The sequence below is a fragment of the Haliotis rufescens genome, unplaced genomic scaffold (genome assembly GCF_023055435.1).
Source record: "Haliotis rufescens isolate VD_foot unplaced genomic scaffold, xgHalRufe1.0.p SCAF_46, whole genome shotgun sequence".
In the NCBI taxonomy this organism is placed as follows: domain Eukaryota; kingdom Metazoa; phylum Mollusca; class Gastropoda; order Lepetellida; family Haliotidae; genus Haliotis; species Haliotis rufescens.
Window position 1 is genome coordinate 1,109,631 of NW_025964179.1, and position 19,516 is coordinate 1,129,146.

General features: G+C 42.7%; 1 protein-coding gene across 1 annotated transcript in view; it reads right to left on the bottom strand.

Moving 5' to 3' along the window:
- Positions 1-4,342: 4,342 nt before the first annotated feature.
- LOC124141611 (ankyrin repeat domain-containing protein 17-like) overlaps positions 4,343-19,516 on the bottom strand; it is a 28,180-nt gene continuing 13,006 nt past the window's right edge. Inside the window, exon 3 of the mRNA XM_046509640.2 lies at positions 4,343-4,970. Within this exon, the coding sequence (XP_046365596.2) occupies positions 4,369-4,970 (602 nt within the window). The 3' untranslated portion in view covers positions 4,343-4,368. The remainder of the gene's footprint in view (positions 4,971-19,516) is intronic.

The window sequence follows — 19,516 nt, forward strand, 5'->3', positions numbered from 1 at the left end:
AGATCCAAACCCTTAACATTAATATTGTGCGTAAATGACTTATATTTGTCTCACACTGCGGAACTTCCTTTTTACCCATCACGACACCAAGGTTCAATGTCCAATGTACAACAAATACCTTTGATCATGGCTTACAATCATACTGTTTCTAAATGAACACATTTGGATACAAGTTCGTCTGATGAGGCTAATACATATGTTGATTCCTTGTGATCGAAGCTACAGATCATGAACCAATCAAATTGAACCCCTTCGGGATATCCAAATCTGTTCATGGCCATTGTGGGGAGGTTAAAATGTGACACGTTTGCACAATGGAGCTCTTCTGGTGGAATGTGTGAGGACTCTGAACTATTCCCGGGACAGGACAGTTCCCTATCAGAAATGTCGGAGAGGAAATTGTGGGTTAACTTGAAAACCAAGGAGTTCAATCTGTCAAACGTTTTACCAGAAAGGATAATAAATCAAACTCTATTCTACGAACACATATTTATTCATTTTTTCCCGTTCACCTGTTCCCGATTCAAGTAAAGCTAGTTATGTCATCATCTATAAATTTAGTAAAATATTGGACATGGTTCTAAAGCCTGCAACGCCCCATGGTCTGTCATCGTTGTGGGGACAACCATGAAAGTTCAGATTGTCCCTAAGATATGAATGGTCAAACTGTGATGGGCAACACATGGCCTCCTCCAACATCTGCTGTGTTTATCAAATAGAAATAAAAATTCTTAAACTAAAGTGCGAAAGAAACATCAGCTTTGCCGTCGCCAGGCATCTTATTTCTACTCTCAGTTACTGATGCTGCAGCCAAATCTGCTAAAACCTCTTCATCTGTCCTGTGTCAGACTGATTTGACATGGGTTAAGTCTGGTCAACCTGTCGTAAAGTCATAACAGTCAGAAAAAGCTGACAAGCAATCTGAATCAACACCTTCTACCTTTCAGGCTGATACTACGACAAATCATGTCGAACCAGCAATTTCAGGACAAAGCTATCAAAAAAAGAAAGAAAATGGTTAAACAGAAATCAAATGTCCAACAAAAATCAAACGCCCAATACCCTCTCGTCTTTTTGGAGATTATTTCTCCATAACCACTCTGGAGACTCCATCGTCAAACAGTAGCCGTAGAAGTTCTTGTTCCTCACGTTCACGCTATACACGGTTGTTGACATTACACACAGTTAGTGACACTGCTCACAGTCATTGACACTACACAGAGTTAGTGACACTACACCCAGTTATTGACACTACACACAGTTATTGGCACTACACACAGTTAGTGACACTGCACATAGTTATTGACACTACACTCAGTTATTGACACTACACACAGTTAGTGACACTGCACTACACACAGTTATTGGCAGACACAGTTAGTGACAATGCACTATACACAGTTAGTGACAATGCACTACACTCAGTTATTGACACTGCACTCAGTTATTGATCCTACACTCAGTGACACTACACACAGTTATTGACACTACACACAGTTAGTGACACTGCACTACACACAGTTAGTGACACTGCACACAGTTATTGATCCTACACTCAGTGACACTACACACAGTTATTGACACTACACACAGTTATTGACACTACACACAGTTAGTGACAATGCACTTTACACAGTTAGTGACACTGCACACAATTATTGACACTACACACAGTTATTGGCGCAACACTCAGTGACCATACACACAGTTATTGACACTACAAACAGTTAATGACACTACACACAGTTAGTGACAATGCACTAAACACAGTGACACTGTACTCAGTTATTGATCCTACACTCAGTGACACTACACACATTTATTGACACTACACACAGTTAGTGACACTACACACAGTTAGTGACAATGCACTAAACACAGTTAGTCACACTGCACACAGTTATTGACACTACACACAGGTATTGACACTACACACAGTTAGTGACTCTACACACAGTTAATGACACTACACACAGTTAGTGACACTGAACACAGTAACACTACACGTAGTGTGTGAAACTACACACAGTTAGTGACACTGCACACAGTTATTGATGCTACTAACAGTAAGTGACACTGCACACAGTTACTGACACTGCACACAGGTATTGACACTACAAACAGTTAGTGACTCTACACACAGTTAGTGACACCACACACAGTTAGTGACACTGAACACAGTAACACTACACGTAGTGTGTGAAACTACACACAGTTAGTGTTACTGTACACAGTCATTGACACTACACACAGTTATTGACACTGCACACAGGCATTGACACTACACACAGTTATTGACACTACATGCAGTTATTGACACTAAACACAGGTATTGACACTACACACAGTTACTGATTTTACCAATGTTTATGATAATGTCATTTCTCAAGGGGCACGGGTGGCCCAGTCGTCTAAGGCGCCACGATTCACTGTGCAGAGTTGCGTCCCTTGGGCACGCCAGAAACCTTGGATTGTAGGTTCGAATCCTGGTTCGCCCCGATTATGTTTCTAGGTTTGTCAGCACCATGCCCGTGCTCGTGGGTTTCACCGAAGTGGTAAACGTCTAAGACCTGCATCACTTCGGGCTTTCCTCCATAATTAAGCTGACACGTCGCGATATAACTGGAATACTGTTAAAAGCGGCGTTAAACCCAACTCACTCACCCTTTGAGACCGAAGGCCGAAAAGGAATGAAGCAGCAAACGTGAAGGCTCGCTCGCCTGTTTTTGTCCGCTTGCTTGGGTTCCACAAATTTCATGTCTTCGGGGTTCATTTCTAACCCGCACATTTCCAACTGTGTGTTCCCATCTCATGGAACTAATGTTTGAATCTGGCGGTAACTCATTTCATTTGTAAAGCCGCCTTCTCCCGAGCATTTGTTCCGCTTCGTTACAGCCTGTTTGTTGCAGTGCTTCTCGCCTCTTGCCTTGATTGACAGGTCCTATGAACTTTTGATCACTCTCACCGTTGATTGGCTACTGATTTGTTGGCGTGTGAAGTTTTGTGCATAAATTTAAAAAATCACCTGATTCAATGAGTGTACTTGATGCATGCTGTATTGTTTTCTACATCAAAGTGAGGGTTGAAGAAGAGGGGGTGAAAGACGTGCATGTATTTCTTGATATTTACCTTTGTATCGTTCACAGTACATCTTCCCGAGGCAAGAGAGTAAAATGACTATAAAAGTCCAGTTTCCACCCTTGCCGAACTAGGCTGGTATTATGGAGTTACATTTTGGCTGGACAAACGAGTCTATGCATAGTCCAATCAAAATCGGGCACTGAAATCGAAATCCGGTTCGTAAACTGTAGTGCAGACTTAGGTCGATGGCAGAAATTTCAAAGCATGTGCACCGTCAACTCGTTGTCAACAGATATTTTCCAAATCTTTTCATGTTTTTAATCAAGGTGCTTACGTGATTTGGTGCACTTCGCGATGTAAGACCCGTTTTGTCACAATATAGATATTGCTTATCGATCAGATCGTCTTGACTGGGCGCCGCTTTTTTGTTTGAAGCAAATGCAAGTAAGACGACATGTGGAATTTGATTGGTCCATAGAAGTGGCTTAGAAGGGACACAACTGGTAATAGCCACTGGTGGCGCAACGATCGAGCCCAGTAATTCCAGCCTAGTGCGGCGAGGGTGGAAACTGGACTTTTAAAGTCAGTTAACTCTCTTGCCTCGGGAAGATGTCACAGTATTGCTGCTGTAGTTAATTTAAAACATTGCTGTTACGCAGAATTGAAGCGTGTATTTTTTTAATGCGACTGTGTAAAGATACCGCGCTGATCAGAAGTATTTGTTTTTAAATTTCAGCAGCAATATTTTGCAACCCAACTACATGGAAAAATATGTATATTTTGCCTTTGTTAAGCTATGCCGACCGCATGGTGCCTGTGTTGCACTTGCGTATGCATATGTCATGAAGCCAGCAATGCGCCAGCCTGTGAATTACCGAGAACGTATTTGCCAAAGAAAACAGCCGGCGAATTGCCATGACGTCATTGTCATGGTACATGTGGCGCCACAATAGTTGGACGAACCTCGGCTCAGTCTGAGGTCACAGGGTGCAGCGATATGTGAACAAACAGTGTGTTGTCTGTTTCGGGATTACATTCAAACTTACGACATACAATAAACAGAATAAAAATATGATGAATTGCGATCTTTATATACCAACCACCCATCATCTACATGTGTAGTTACACTCAGTTAACAATTTTCTTCCCTATTCTTGCGAGGTTCCAAACACAACAAATTATTAAACAAGATTTATTTATCTTCAAAAATAACAAATTATTTTATCCTAAAACTGAGCGAGGACGCCACAGCCCCCCTCTACCGTCTATGCAAACACGACACTGACGTCATATAGCGCCACTTGACACCAGCTCACTCACATACTGATGTCCCTTGTCTCTCGCCACGTCGGCCGGCGTCTGCCCTTTCTTGTTCCTGGCGTCGATGTCCACCATGCTCTGATACATGAGAATGGTCACCGTCTCCACGTCTCCTCCACGACAGGCTAAGTGAAGGATGGTGTCACCATAATCGTCCACCAGTGTCACGTCAGCTCCTTGACCCAAAAGGTGCTCCACCACGTCTCTGTGTCCGGGGTATGCTGCCGCCATCACCGGTGTCCTATTCTTCATTCCTCTACTGTTGCTGAAGTCCACTACGTTCAGAGACAGGATATACTTCACCGCCTCCATGTCTCCCCCATAACAGGCCAAGTGAAGAATAGTGTCACAGTCACCGGTCACCAGTGACACATCAGCTCCACCATTAACAAGGAGCTCCAAAATGTCTCTGTATCCCTCCTCTGCTGCCTTCATCAACGGTGTCATGCCTCTCATTCTACAGTTGACGTCCAAAAACCCTCTCTTTGACAGGATCCACCTCACCGCATCAGGGTTCCCTTGTTCGCAGGCGTCATGGATGTCCTCACAGTCTAATGATGGTCGAGTCGCTGTAACACAAAGCAAACTCTGTACACATCCAGACATCTTCGTCATACATCTAAATTGTTCACACCTCAAAGTGTTGATACGTGACAGGATACATCAATGAACACTTCCAACGTGTCTGACTGCAATATCACGATTAGATATGTACCGGTGAATTAATTTTAGAAGCAGGAAACAGTAGTTTCAGACACGCCATGGGGCACATTAGAATTTTTTTTGTTCATGTAGTAGTGAATATAAAAAAGAGTCCTATAAAACCTTAAGAACTATAGGCACTATACCAAGCTCCTCACAGCGACAGTCCGTTCGCGGAGCTCTCTATACTATCGCTGCCATTCCATTTGTCACCACTCGCCCCTTTCCGTAACCTGCAAGAAGACTCGTCCCCCTATCGATGAATGTTATGTGCGAAAATACGACAAACCAATCAGAATGCGCGTATGATTTCAAGTTCTTCGTCAAAGAATCCCTCAGAAATAATTTTTGATTTTACATATGTCTTGCATCTTAAAATATACCAAAGACACAGTTAAATGTCTGTATAATTCCGCATGTCCCGATGTGCTTAAAATTGCGTCTGAAATATATGTAAAATATGGGGGAAATGTGTGAACCATTACGCAACGAGTTGACAATTTTGTTAGATATGCCCGTTTGCGCTAAGACGGAACCCGGTCGCAAAAATGGCCACGAGAAGGGCACGAGTCGCTATTCGGCTTGTCCCGGAATAACACGAGTTGGTCACGAATGCTGCCATTCGTCACCACTCGCCCCTTTCCGTAACCTGCAATAAGAAGTCTATTCGGCTTGTCCCGGAATAACACGAGTTGGTCACGAATGTATCGCTGCCACCAGTCAAAACTCCCCACTGTGATAGGTGACCCCACTCATGCTTGGAGTTGAACTCGCAACCGAATGACCGTTTTGTTTACAAACAAGTGACGAATGTCGTGACGCCGAATACACTTACCGCTGCTAAATTACTTTCTTTGTTTGTCAATTTGAATTTCTATTTCATTAAATGTATCATCTTTAATTGATATAGTAAGAATGTAAGGGAGAAGTTGGCTGATTTTCCGTTAGTCTGCAATCTTGAACCAATCTGATCATTAAAAGAACAAAGTAAATTCATCTGGAAAACATAGTCAGTCGTAAACCTTTTCACAATGAACTATGATGGCATTCCCAAAGACATAAACAAAAGTATTAACGTTACTACACATGGGGTTAGAGGGCAAATTTCACGATTATTGTAATGGCCGCGCCCACACTGGTGGCAGCCATGTTACTGAGAGTGTAACGAAGGTGTCACGCGCTGGGAAGGAGCTTGGCTTCATACCACGCAAGGGACATAATCCTGTAAAAAAAACAATATACGGGATCAAGTTTCGAACTCAGTTTTGACAAGTATATCATTGATAAGCATGCAAACTTTCATTCATGTAACTTCAGTGTTTCTGAGAAAACCTATCCCTATATCCCCATGTCACGCATTATACACTAAGGTGAAAATCACGGAGCAAGGGCCATAACTCTGTAAATGAATCTTCGCCACCAATTTTCAATCTTTTTTGAGATCATGACTAGTAACATTAGTGTGTAAATTTCATATCTCTGACTTAAATAGTTCTTGAGAAAATTTGTTCCCTTTAAGAAGCAGACGGTCGATCGAGCGAACTTCGTTCCTAAACGTTGTCTGGGATATCTCGTCAATGGATCAACACAATGACAGGAGTCTGATAAACAGTTTGATTTGAGGAGTTCTATTTGCATAGTTATCAAGCTGTAAGTGTAATCTTCAAAAGACGAATACGTCTGCCACTTGAGGGTTGACTGTGTATTTTTTTCGGTTCATTGAGGTATGAATCGAAAAACCGATGTGCAAACTGTATGAATCCGCGAAGCTTGCACATCGGTTTTTCGATTCATACCTCAATGAACCGAAAAAAATATACAGTCAATGCTTATAATTAAATTTGACAACGTAAAACATGTTTTATCTACAATAGTTTAACCCAAAACAGTTGCATATATAAAAACAGACAAAAATGACGACATTGATAAACATTCCAGGTGTAGGAATATATACAGTGGCGTGACATGAATCAGGTAATCGTTTAATTTATGCACATAACTTGACACGCCTACACAGTCAGTAGCCAATCAACGGAGAGTGGGATTAAAACAATGTTCATTGGACCTGTCAATTAAGGCAAGAGGCGAAAAGAACTACAACAGTCAGACTGTAACGAACCGGAAGAAACATGTCCGAGAGAAGGCGGCTGTTTCAAATAACATGGTCATTTACTGCGTGATTCAAACATTACTTCCCTGATTACGGTAAAACACAGAAGGAGAAATGCTAGTTAGAAATTAAACCCGGAGACATGAAAGTTTAACCGAGGCGAGCGGGAAAAAAACAGGCGAGCGAGCCTGCACGTTTGCTGTTTCATTCCTTCTCGGCCTTCGGTTTCAAAGGGTAGTTTGGACAATGAATATGCATGAAAGTCGCTAAATGTCCTGTGCATGACGATACACGTGAGCAGAAAGGGAATTCCCTCGACTGTAATATTGGGATTCCCCGACATTCCGCAGTAATAAAAGTAGAGCGCCACGGTGGGCGTGGCTTAATTTTTTACATTCATTGGGAAATGAATGCAATAACACGTGACCAATTCAGCTAATCACTTCGTTGTTATCTTGCATAGGCAGATAACCTTAGTGTATTTGTTTGAAAGCTATTTCCTACTTCTGTTGAATCAAGGGGCGGTCGGGTAGCCTACTGGTTAAAGCGTTCGCTCGTCTCGCCGAAGACCCGGGCTCGATTCCCGACATGGGTAAAATATGTGAAGCCCATTTCTGGTGTCCCCTGCCGTGATATTGCTGGAATATTGCTAGTAGCGGCGTAAAACCATACTCACTCACTCACCTCTGTTGAATCAACTAATACATCATTAAGCGACACAGTAGCCAACACATAACGCACAAAAAAATATTGATTCTGGTTGCAATGCTCTGCCTTATAAAATAAATCTGATCATTACAGTTGCAGGCAGCTTTGAAACTGAAAACTTCCTACAAAGCTCTTTCCAGACTCGGGAGCACGGGTGGCCCAGTCGTCTAAGGCGCCGCGATTCGCTGTGCAGAGTTGCGTCCCTTGGGCACGCCAGAAACCTATGATTGTGGGTTCAGATCCCGGTTCGCCCCCATTATGTTTCTAGGTTTGTCAGCACCATACCCGTGCTCCTGGGTTTCACCGAAGTGGTAAACGCCTGAGACCTACATCACCTCGGGCTTTCCTCCCACATTATGCTGACACGCGGTGATATGACTGGAATACTGTTAAAAGCGGCGTTAAACCCAACTCACTCACTCACTCACTCACTCTTTCCAGACTCGAGAGCTGCTATGTACTAGCGAGACTGGCATTCCAAGTTTGTTACGCTGGCCGGCGTTTATATCCTGTGGGTCAGCCACCTGGGTCAACCACATTTGTCTTGTTATTAAGGCATAGCAGGTTAAACGTCATGTCGTCCATCTAACTTAGGTCTATGGAATGAAAATAATTCACGAATTTTCTTTTGCAGAATTGTCTTTTGAATATGATGGAAGGAGTTCAGAAATTCTTTTTATGTTTAGAGTGTGACTGAAAGAAATATTTCTTAAAATGTCTTCTGAATTACAATGAAAGGTGAGTGAGTGACTGAATATGATTCTACGCCGCTTTTAGCAATATTCCAGCAATATCACGGCAGGGGACACCAGAAACGGGCTTCACACATTGTACCCAAGTCGGGAATCGAACCCAGGTCTTCGGCGTGACGAGCGAAAGCTTTAACCACTAGGCTACCCGACCGCCCCTACAATGAAAGGAGTCGATAATCTCTTTATAATTTTTAACTGAAGAAAGACTTTGGATGTTTTGGATACTTTTATTGGAGTGTCTGTATGGCCGACTGACAGAAACATGCTGAACAATAATACACCTGCATGGGTTTGGCTTTGATCGTCTCGGGGTCTGCATGTCAGACAAGTCAGGCCGAGTAACCGGGGAAAAGGTGGTACTTGACGTGTATACGTGATGTCATATTCCACTAAAGCAATGACTGGATCAGAATATACAGGTCTGCTAGTCTCCAGAATTAACGTTAAAAATATGGCAATTGTATCAGCAATATTGTCTTCGTTCTAACAGTGATTAAGAGTCAGCGTTTATTAACTGACTGTGTTTCTGACGATATCACCATACAGTGTTAACGATTCATCATGCTTACTCTCGTGCTTAATGGCAGCTTGCTATTCGATCGTTGCAGTAGTATAAATGTTGCTCTTGATATTGTTGATTTAAATTTGATATTATAGGCAATGTAAAAGTTAACTTTAGAACGGTGGCAAGCATTAATATTTATTAAAGATGACACAAATGGTACATCCGTGGAATCTAATGTAAGGAAAACGTGTAACATTAACATTCAATGGTACTTCTTTTTCTCATTGTATATGTCCTCAATTCGAAATAAACCTGAGAACATTTCGAAACATAGCCAGTTTTGTTTATCAAGAGTTGCGTTGCCAATTGTCCAGCGCCATGACAACCGCAGTGTCAACAATGTGGCATTCCTTTACTCGCATGTAATGAAACAGCATACAAGTGGCAGTTAGTACAAAACACAGTTACTAATAGTGATCTGTGAATTATTTATTTAGGTATGGTATGCAAACTATGTTAAATCCGTGTAGCAATCTACGCCCGACCCAATCTTAGCTGTTATGTTGACGTAACCCATGGTCCTTCTCTATGTTGATGTAACCTATGGTCCATCTCCATGTTGATGTAACCCATGGTCCATCTCTATGTTGATGTAACCTATGGTCCATCTCCATGTTGATGTAACCCATGGTCCTTCTCTATGTTGATGTAACCCATGGGCCCTCTCTATATTGATGTAACCCATGGTCCTTCTCTATGTTGATGTAACCCATGGGCCCTCTCTATATTGATGTAACCCATGGTCCTTCTCCATGTTGATGTAACCCATGGCCCTTCTCTATATTGATGTAACCCATGGCCCTTCTCTATGTTGATGTAACCCATGGCCCTCCTCTATGTTGATGTAACCCATGGCCCTTCTCTATGTTGATGTAACCAATGGTCCTTCTCTGTGTTGATGTAACCAATGGTCCTTCTCTGTGTTGATGTAACCAATGGTCCTTCTCTATGTTGATGTAACCCATGGCCCTTCTCTATGTTGATGTAACCCATGGCCCTTCTCTATGTTGATGTAACCCATGGCCCTTCTCTATGTTGATGTAACCAATGGTCCTTCTCTGTGTTGATGTAACCAATGGTCCTTCTCTGTGTTGATGTAACCAATGGTCCTTCTCTATGTTGATGTAACCCATGGCCCTTCTCTATGTTGATGTAACCCATGGCCCTTCTCTATATTGATGTAACCAATGGTCCTTCTCTATGTTGATGTAACCAATGGTCCTTCTCTATATTGATGTAACCAATGGTCCTTCTCTATGTTGATGTAACCCATGGTCCTTCTCTATGTTGATGTAACCCATGGCCCTTCTCTATGTTGATGTAACCCATGGCCCTTCTCTATGTTGATGTAACCAATGGTCCTTCTCTATATTGATGTAACCAATGGTCCTTCTCCATGTTGATGTAACCCATGGTCCTTCTCTATGTTGATGTAACCCATGGTCCTTCTCCATGTTGATGTAATCCATGGTCCTTCTCTATGTTGATGTAACCAATGGTCCTTCTCCATGTTGATGTAACCCATGGGCCCTCTCTATGTTGATGTAACCCATGGTCCTTCTCTATGTTGATGTAAATCATGGTCCTTCTCCATGTTGATGTAACCCATGGTCCTTCTCTATGTTGATGTAACCCATGGTCCTTCTCTATGTTGATGTAATCCATGGTCCGTCTCTATGTCGATGCAAACCATGGTCCTTCTCTATGTTGATGTAACCCATGGTCCTTCTCCATGTTGATGTAACCAATGGCCCTTCTCCATGTTGATGTAACCCATGGCCCTTCTCCATGTTTATGTAACCCATGGCCCTTCTCTATGTTGATGTAATCCATGGTCCTTCTCCATGTTGATGTAACCCATGGCCCTTCTCCATGTTTATGTAACCCATGGCCCTTCTCTATGTTGATGTAATCCATGGTCCTTCTCTATGTTGATGTAAATCATGCCCCTTCTCTATGTTGCTGCAAACCATGCTCCTTCTCCATGTTGATGTAAATCATGGTCCTTCTCCATGTTGATGTAACCCATGGTCCTTCTCTATGTTGATGTAACCCATGGTCCTTCTCTATGTTGATGTAATCCATGGTCCGTCTCTATGTCGATGCAAACCATGGTCCTTCTCTATGTTGATGTAACCCATGGTCCTTCTCCATGTTTATGTAACCCATGGTCCATCTCTATGTTGATGTAACCCATGGTCCTTCTCTATGTTGATGTAACCCATGGTCCTTCTCCATGTTGATGTAACCCATGGCCCTTCTCCATGTTTATGTAACCCATGGCCCTTCTCTATGTTGATGTAATCCATGGTCCGTCTCTATGTCGATGCAAACCATGGTCCTTCTCTATGTTGATGTAACCCATGGTCCTTCTCCATGTTGATGTAACCCATGGTCCTTCTCTATGTTGATGTAACCCATGGTCCTTCTCTATGTTGATGTAACCCATGGCCCTTCTCCATGTTGATGTAACCCATGGTCCTTCTCTATGTTGATGTAAACCATGGTCCTTCTCTATGTTGATGTAACCCATGGCCCTTCTCCATGTTGATGTAACCCATGGTCCTTCTCCATGTTGATGTAACCCATGGCCCTTCTCCATGTTGATGTAACCCATGGTCCTTCTCCATGTTGATGTAACCCATGGTCCTTCTCCATGTTGATGTAACCCATGGCCCTTCTCCATGTTTATGTAACCCATGGTCCTTCTCTGTGTTGATGTAACCCATGGTCCTTCTCTATGTTGATGTAACCCATGGTCCTTCTCCATGTTTATGTAACCCATGCTCCTTCTCCATGTTGATGTAAATCATGGTCCTTCTCCATGTTGATGTAACCCATGGTCCTTCTCTATGTTGATGTAATCCATGGTCCTTCTCCATGTTGATGCAAACCATGGTCCTTCTCTATGTTGATGCAAACCATGGTCCTTCTCTATGTTGATGTAACCCATGGCCCTTCTCCATGTTTATGTAACCCATGGCCCTTCTCTATGTTGATGTAATCCATGGTCCTTCTCTATGTTGATGTAAATCCTGACCCTTCTCTATGTTGATGTAACCCATGGTCCTTCTCTATGTTGATGTAAATCATGCCCCTTCTCTATGTTGCTGCAAACCATGCTCCTTCTCCATGTTGATGTAACCCATGGTCCTTCTCTATGTTGATGCAAACCATGGTCCTTCTCTATGTTGATGTAAATCATGGCCCTTCTCCATGTTGATGTAACCCATGGTCCTTCTCCATGTTGATGTAACCAATGGCCCTTCCCCATGTTGATGTAACCCATGGGCCCTCTCTATATTGATGTAACCCATGGTCCTTCTCTATGTTGATGTAAATCATGGTCCTTCTCCATGTTGATGTAACCCATGGTCCTTCTCCATGTTGATGTAACCAATGGCCCTTCCCCATGTTGATGTAACCCATGGGCCCTCTCTATATTGATGTAACCCATGGTCCTTCTCTATGTTGATGTAAATCATGGTCCTTCTCTATGTTGATGTAAATCCTGACCCTTCTCTATGTTCATGTAATCCATGGTCCTTCTCTATGTCGATGTAACCCATGGTCCTTCTCTGTGTTGATGTAACCCATGGTCCTTCTCTGTGTTGATGTAACCCATGGTCCTTCTCTATGTTGATGTAACCCATGGTCCTTCTCTGTGTTGATGTAACCCATGGTCCTTCTCTGTGTTGATGTAACCCATGGTCCTTCTCTATGTTGATGTAAATCATGGCCCTTCTCTATGTTGATGTAACCCATGGTCCTTCTCTATGTTGATGTAATCCATGGCCCTTCTCTATGTTGATGTAACCCATGGTCCTTCTCTATGTTGATGTAAACCATGGTCCTTCTCTATGTTGATGTAACCAATGGCCCTTCTCTATGTTGATGTAACCAATGGTCCGTCTCTATGTTGATGTAACCAATGGTCCGTCTCTATGTTGATGTAACCCATGGCCCTTCTCTATGTTGATGTAACCCATGGTCCTTCTCTATGTTGATGTAATCCATGGCCCTTCTCTATGTTGATGTAACCCATGGTCCTTCTCTATGTTGATGTAACCAATGGTCCTTCTCCATGTTGATGTAACCCATGGGCCCTCTCTATGTTGATGTAACCCATGGTCCTTCTCTATGTTGATGTAAATCATGGTCCTTCTCTATGTTGATGTAACCCATGGTCCTTCTCTATGTTGATGTAACCCATGGTCCTTCTCCATGTTGATGTAACCCATGGCCCTTCTCCATGTTTATGTAACCCATGGCCCTTCTCTATGTTGATGTAATCCATGGTCCTTCTCCATGTTGATGTAACCCATGGCCCTTCTCCATGTTTATGTAACCCATGGCCCTTCTCTATGTTGATGTAATCCATGGTCCTTCTCTATGTTGATGTAAATCATGCCCCTTCTCTATGTTGCTGCAAACCATGCTCCTTCTCCATGTTGATGTAAATCATGGTCCTTCTCCATGTTGATGTAACCCATGGTCCTTCTCTATGTTGATGTAACCCATGGTCCTTCTCTATGTTGATGTAATCCATGGTCCGTCTCTATGTCGATGCAAACCATGGTCCTTCTCTATGTTGATGTAACTCATGGTCCTTTCTCTATGTTGATGTAACCCATGGTCCTTCTCTATGTTGATGTAACCCATGGTCCTTCTCCATGTTGATGTAACCCATGGTCCTTCTCTATGTTGATGTAACCCATGGTCCTTCTCTATGTTGATGTAACCCATGGCCCTTCTCCATGTTGATGTAACCCATGGTCCTTCTCCATGTTGATGTAACCCATGGTCCTTCTCTATGTTGATGTAACCCATGGTCCTTCTCCATGTTGATGTAACCCATGGCCCTTCTCCATGTTTATGTAACCCATGGTCCTTCTCTATGTTTATGTAACCCATGCTCCTTCTCCATGTTGATGTAACCCATGGCCCTTCTCCATGTTGATGTAACCCATGGCCCTTCTCCATGTTGATGTAACCCATGGTCCTTCTCCATGTTTATGTAACCCATGCTCCTTCTCCATGTTGATGTAAATCATGGTCCTTCTCCATGTTGATGTAACCCATGGTCCTTCTCTATGTTGATGTAATCCATGGTCCTTCTCCATGTTGATGCAAACCATGGTCCTTCTCTATGTTGATGCAAACCATGGTCCTTCTCTATGTTGATGTAACCCATGGCCCTTCTCCATGTTTATGTAACCCATGGCCCTTCTCTATGTTGATGTAATCCATGGTCCTTCTCTATGTTGATGTAAATCCTGACCCTTCTCTATGTTGATGTAACCCATGGTCCTTCTCTATGTTGATGTAAATCATGCCCCTTCTCTATGTTGCTGCAAACCATGCTCCTTCTCCATGTTGATGTAACCCATGGTCCTTCTCTATGTTGATGCAAACCATGGTCCTTCTCTATGTTGATGTAAATCATGGCCCTTCTCCATGTTGATGTAACCCATGGTCCTTCTCCATGTTGATGTAACCAATGGCCCTTCCCCATGTTGATGTAACCCATGGGCCCTCTCTATATTGATGTAACCCATGGTCCTTCTCTATGTTGATGTAAATCATGGTCCTTCTCCATGTTGATGTAACCCATGGTCCTTCTCCATGTTGATGTAACCAATGGCCCTTCCCCATGTTGATGTAACCCATGGGCCCTCTCTATATTGATGTAACCCATGGTCCTTCTCTATGTTGATGTAAATCATGGTCCTTCTCTATGTTGATGTAAATCCTGACCCTTCTCTATGTTCATGTAATCCATGGTCCTTCTCTATGTCGATGTAACCCATGGTCCTTCTCTGTGTTGATGTAACCCATGGTCCTTCTCTGTGTTGATGTAACCCATGGTCCTTCTCTATGTTGATGTAACCCATGGTCCTTCTCTGTGTTGATGTAACCCATGGTCCTTCTCTGTGTTGATGTAACCCATGGTCCTTCTCTATGTTGATGTAAATCATGGCCCTTCTCTATGTTGATGTAACCCATGGTCCTTCTCTATGTTGATGTAATCCATGGCCCTTCTCTATGTTGATGTAACCCATGGTCCTTCTCTATGTTGATGTAAACCATGGTCCTTCTCTATGTTGATGTAACCAATGGCCCTTCTCTATGTTGATGTAACCAATGGTCCGTCTCTATGTTGATGTAACCAATGGTCCGTCTCTATGTTGATGTAACCCATGGCCCTTCTCTATGTTGATGTAACCCATGGTCCTTCTCTATGTTGATGTAATCCATGGCCCTTCTCTATGTTGATGTAACCCATGGTCCTTCTCTATGTTGATGTAACCAATGGCCCTTCTCTATGTTGATGTAACCAATGGTCCGTCTCTATGTTGATGTAACCAATGGTCCTTCTCTAAGTTGATGTAAATCATGGTCCGTCTCTATGTTGATGTAACCAATGGTCCGTCTCTATGTTGATGTAACCCATGGTCCTTCTTTATGTTGATGTAATCCATGGCCCTTCTCTATGTTGATGTAACCCATGGTCCTTCTCTATGTTGATGTAAACCATGGTCCTTCTCTATGTTGATGTAACCCATGGCCCTTCTCTATGTTGATGTAACCCATGGTCCTTCTCTATGTTGATGTAACCAATGGTCCTTCTCTATGTTGATGTAACCCATGGTCCTTCTCTAAGTTGATGTAACCCATGGTCCTTCTTTATGTTGATGTAACCCATGGTCCTTCTCTATGTTGATGTAACCAATGGTCCTTCTCTATGTTGATGTAACCCATGGTCCTTCTCTAAGTTGATGTAACCCATGGTCCTTCTCTATGTTGATGTAACCCATGGTCCTTCTCTATGTTGATGTAATCCATGGTCCTTCTCTAAGTTGATGTAACCCATGGTCCTTCTTTATGTTGATGTAACCCATGGTCCTTCTCTAAGTTGATGTAAATCATGGTCCTTCTCTATGTTGATGTAACCCATGGTCCTTCTCCATGTTGATGTAACCAATGGCCCTTCCCCATGTTGATGTAACCCATGGGCCCTCTCTATATTGATGTAACCCATGGTCCTTCTCTATGTTGATGTAAATCATGGTCCTTCTCTATGTTGATGTAAATCCTGACCCTTCTCAATGTTGATGTAAATCATGGTCCTTCTCTATGTTGATGTAAATCATGCCCCTTCTCTATGTTGATGCAAACTATGGTCCTTCTCTATGTTGATGTAAATCATGGCCCTTCTCTATGTTGATGTAACCCATGGTCCTTCTCTATGTTGATGTAAATCATGGCCCTTCTCTATGTTGATGTAACCCATGGTCCTTCTCTATGTTGATGTAAATCATGGCCCTTCTCTATGTTGATGTAACCCATGGTCCTTCTCTATGTTGATGTAAATCATGGCCCTTCTCTATGTTGATGTAAATCATGGTCCTTCTCTATGTTGATGTAAATCATGGTCCTTCTCTATGTTGATGTAAATCATGGCCCTTCTCTATGTTGATGTAAATCATGGCCCTTCTCTATGTTGATGTAAATCATGGTCCTTCTCTATGTTGATGTAACCCATGTTCCTTCTCTGTGTTGATGTAACCCATGGTCCTTCTCTATGTTGATGTAAATCATGGCCCTTCTCTATGTTGATGTAACCAATGGTCCTTCTCCATGTTGATGTAACCCATGGTCCTTCTCTATGTTGATGTACCCCATTGCCCTTCTCTATATTGATGTAACCCATGGTCCTTCTCTATGTTGATGTAACCCATGGTCCTTCTCTATGTTGATGTAAACCATGGTCCTTCTCTATGTTGATGTACCCCATTGCCCTTCTCTATGTTGATGTAAATCATGGCCCTTCTCTATGTTGATGTAACCCATGGTCCCTCTCTATGTTGATGTAAATCATGGCCCTTCTCTATGTTGATGTAAATCATGGTCCTTCTCTATGTTGATGTAATCCATGGTCCTTCTCTATGTTGATGTAACCCATGGCCCTTCTCTATGTTGATGTAACCAATGGCCCTTCTCTATGTTGATGTAACCAATGGCCCTTCTCTATGTTGATGTAACCAATGGTCCGTCTCTATGTTGATGTAAATCATGGCCCTTCTCTATGTTGATGTAAATCATGGCCCTTCTCTATGTTGATGTAACCCATGGCCCTTCTCTATGTTGATGTAACCCATGGTCCTTCTCTATGTTGATGTAACCAATGGTCCTTCTCTATGTTGATGTAATCCATGGCCCTTCTCTATGTTGATGTAAATCATGGCCCTTCTCTATGTTGATGTAACCAATGGCCCTTCTCTATGTTGATGTAAATCATGGCCCTTCTCTATGTTGATGTAAATCATGGCCCTTCTCTGTGTTGATGTAACCCATGGCCCTTCTCTATGTTGATGTAAATCATGGCCCTTCTCTATGTTGATGTAAATCATGGCCCTTCTCTATGTTGATGTAAATCATGGCCCTTCTCTGTGTTGATGTAAATCATGGCCCTTCTCTATGTTGATGTAACCCATGGCCCTTCTCTATGTTGATGTAAATCATGGCCCTTCTCTGTGTTGATGTAACCCATGGCCCTTCTCTATGTTGATGTAAATCATGGCCCTTCTCTATGTTGATGTAACCAATGGCCCTTCTCTATATTGATGTAACCCATGGTCCTTCTCTATGTTGATGTAACCCATGGTCCCTCTCTATGTTGATGTAACCCCTGGTCCTTCTCTATGATGATGTAAACCATGGTCCTTCTCTATGTTGATGTAACCCATGGTCCTTCTCTAAGTTGATGTAAATCATGGTCCGTCTCTATGTTGATGTAACCCATGGTCCTTCTCTATGTTGATGTAACCCATGGCCCTTCTCTATGTTGATGTAACCCATGGCCCTTCTCTATGTTGATGTAACCCATGGTCCTTCTCTATGTTGATGTAACCCATGGCCCTTCTCTATGTTGATGTAACCCATGGTCCTTCTCTATGTTGATGTAACCCATGGTCCTTCTCCATGTTGATGTAACCAATGGCCCTTCCCCATGTTGATGTAACCCATGGGCCCTCTCTATATTGATGTAACCCATGGTCCTTCTCTATGTTGATGTAAATCATGGTCCTTCTCTATGTTGATGTAAATCCTGACCCTTCTCTATGTTCATGTAATCCATGGTCCTTCTCTATGTTGATGTAACCCATGGTCCTTCTCTATGTTGATGTAACCCATGGTCCTTCTCTGTGTTGATGTAACCCATGGTCCTTCTCTGTGTTGATGTAACCCATGGTCCTTCTCTATGTTGATGTAACCCATGGTCCTTCTCTGTGTTGATGTAACCCATGGTCCTTCTCTGTGTTGATGTAACCCATGGTCCTTCTCTATGTTGATGTAAATCATGGCCCTTCTCTATGTTGATGTAACCCATGGTCCTTCTCTATGTTGATGTAATCCATGGCCCTTCTCTATGTTGATGTAACCCATGGTCCTTCTCTATGTTGATGTAAACCATGGTCCTTCTCTATGTTGATGTAACCAATGGCCCTTCTCTATGTTGATGTAACCAATGGTCCGTCTCTATGTTGATGTAACCAATGGTCCGTCTCTATGTTGATGTAACCCATGGCCCTTCTCTATGTTGATGTAACCCATGGTCCTTCTCTATGTTGATGTAATCCATGGCCCTTCTCTATGTTGATGTAACCCATGGTCCTTCTCTATGTTGATGTAACCAATGGCCCTTCTCTATGTTGATGTAACCAATGGTCCGTCTCTATGTTGATGTAACCAATGGTCCTTCTCTAAGTTGATGTAAATCATGGTCCGTCTCTATGTTGATGTAACCAATGGTCCGTCTCTATGTTGATGTAACCCATGGTCCTTCTCTATGTTGATGTACCCCATTGCCCTTCTCTATATTGATGTAACCCATGGTCCTTCTCTATGTTGATGTAACCCATGGTCCTTCTCTATGTTGATGTAAACCATGGTCCTTCTCTATGTTGATGTACCCCATTGCCCTTCTCTATGTTGATGTAAATCATGGCCCTTCTCTATGTTGATGTAACCCATGGTCCCTCTCTATGTTGATGTAAATCATGGCCCTTCTCTATGTTGATGTAAATCATGGTCCTTCTCTATGTTGATGTAATCCATGGTCCTTCTCTATGTTGATGTAACCCATGGCCCTTCTCTATGTTGATGTAACCAATGGCCCTTCTCTATGTTGATGTAACCAATGGCCCTTCTCTATGTTGATGTAACCAATGGTCCGTCTCTATGTTGATGTAAATCATGGCCCTTCTCTATGTT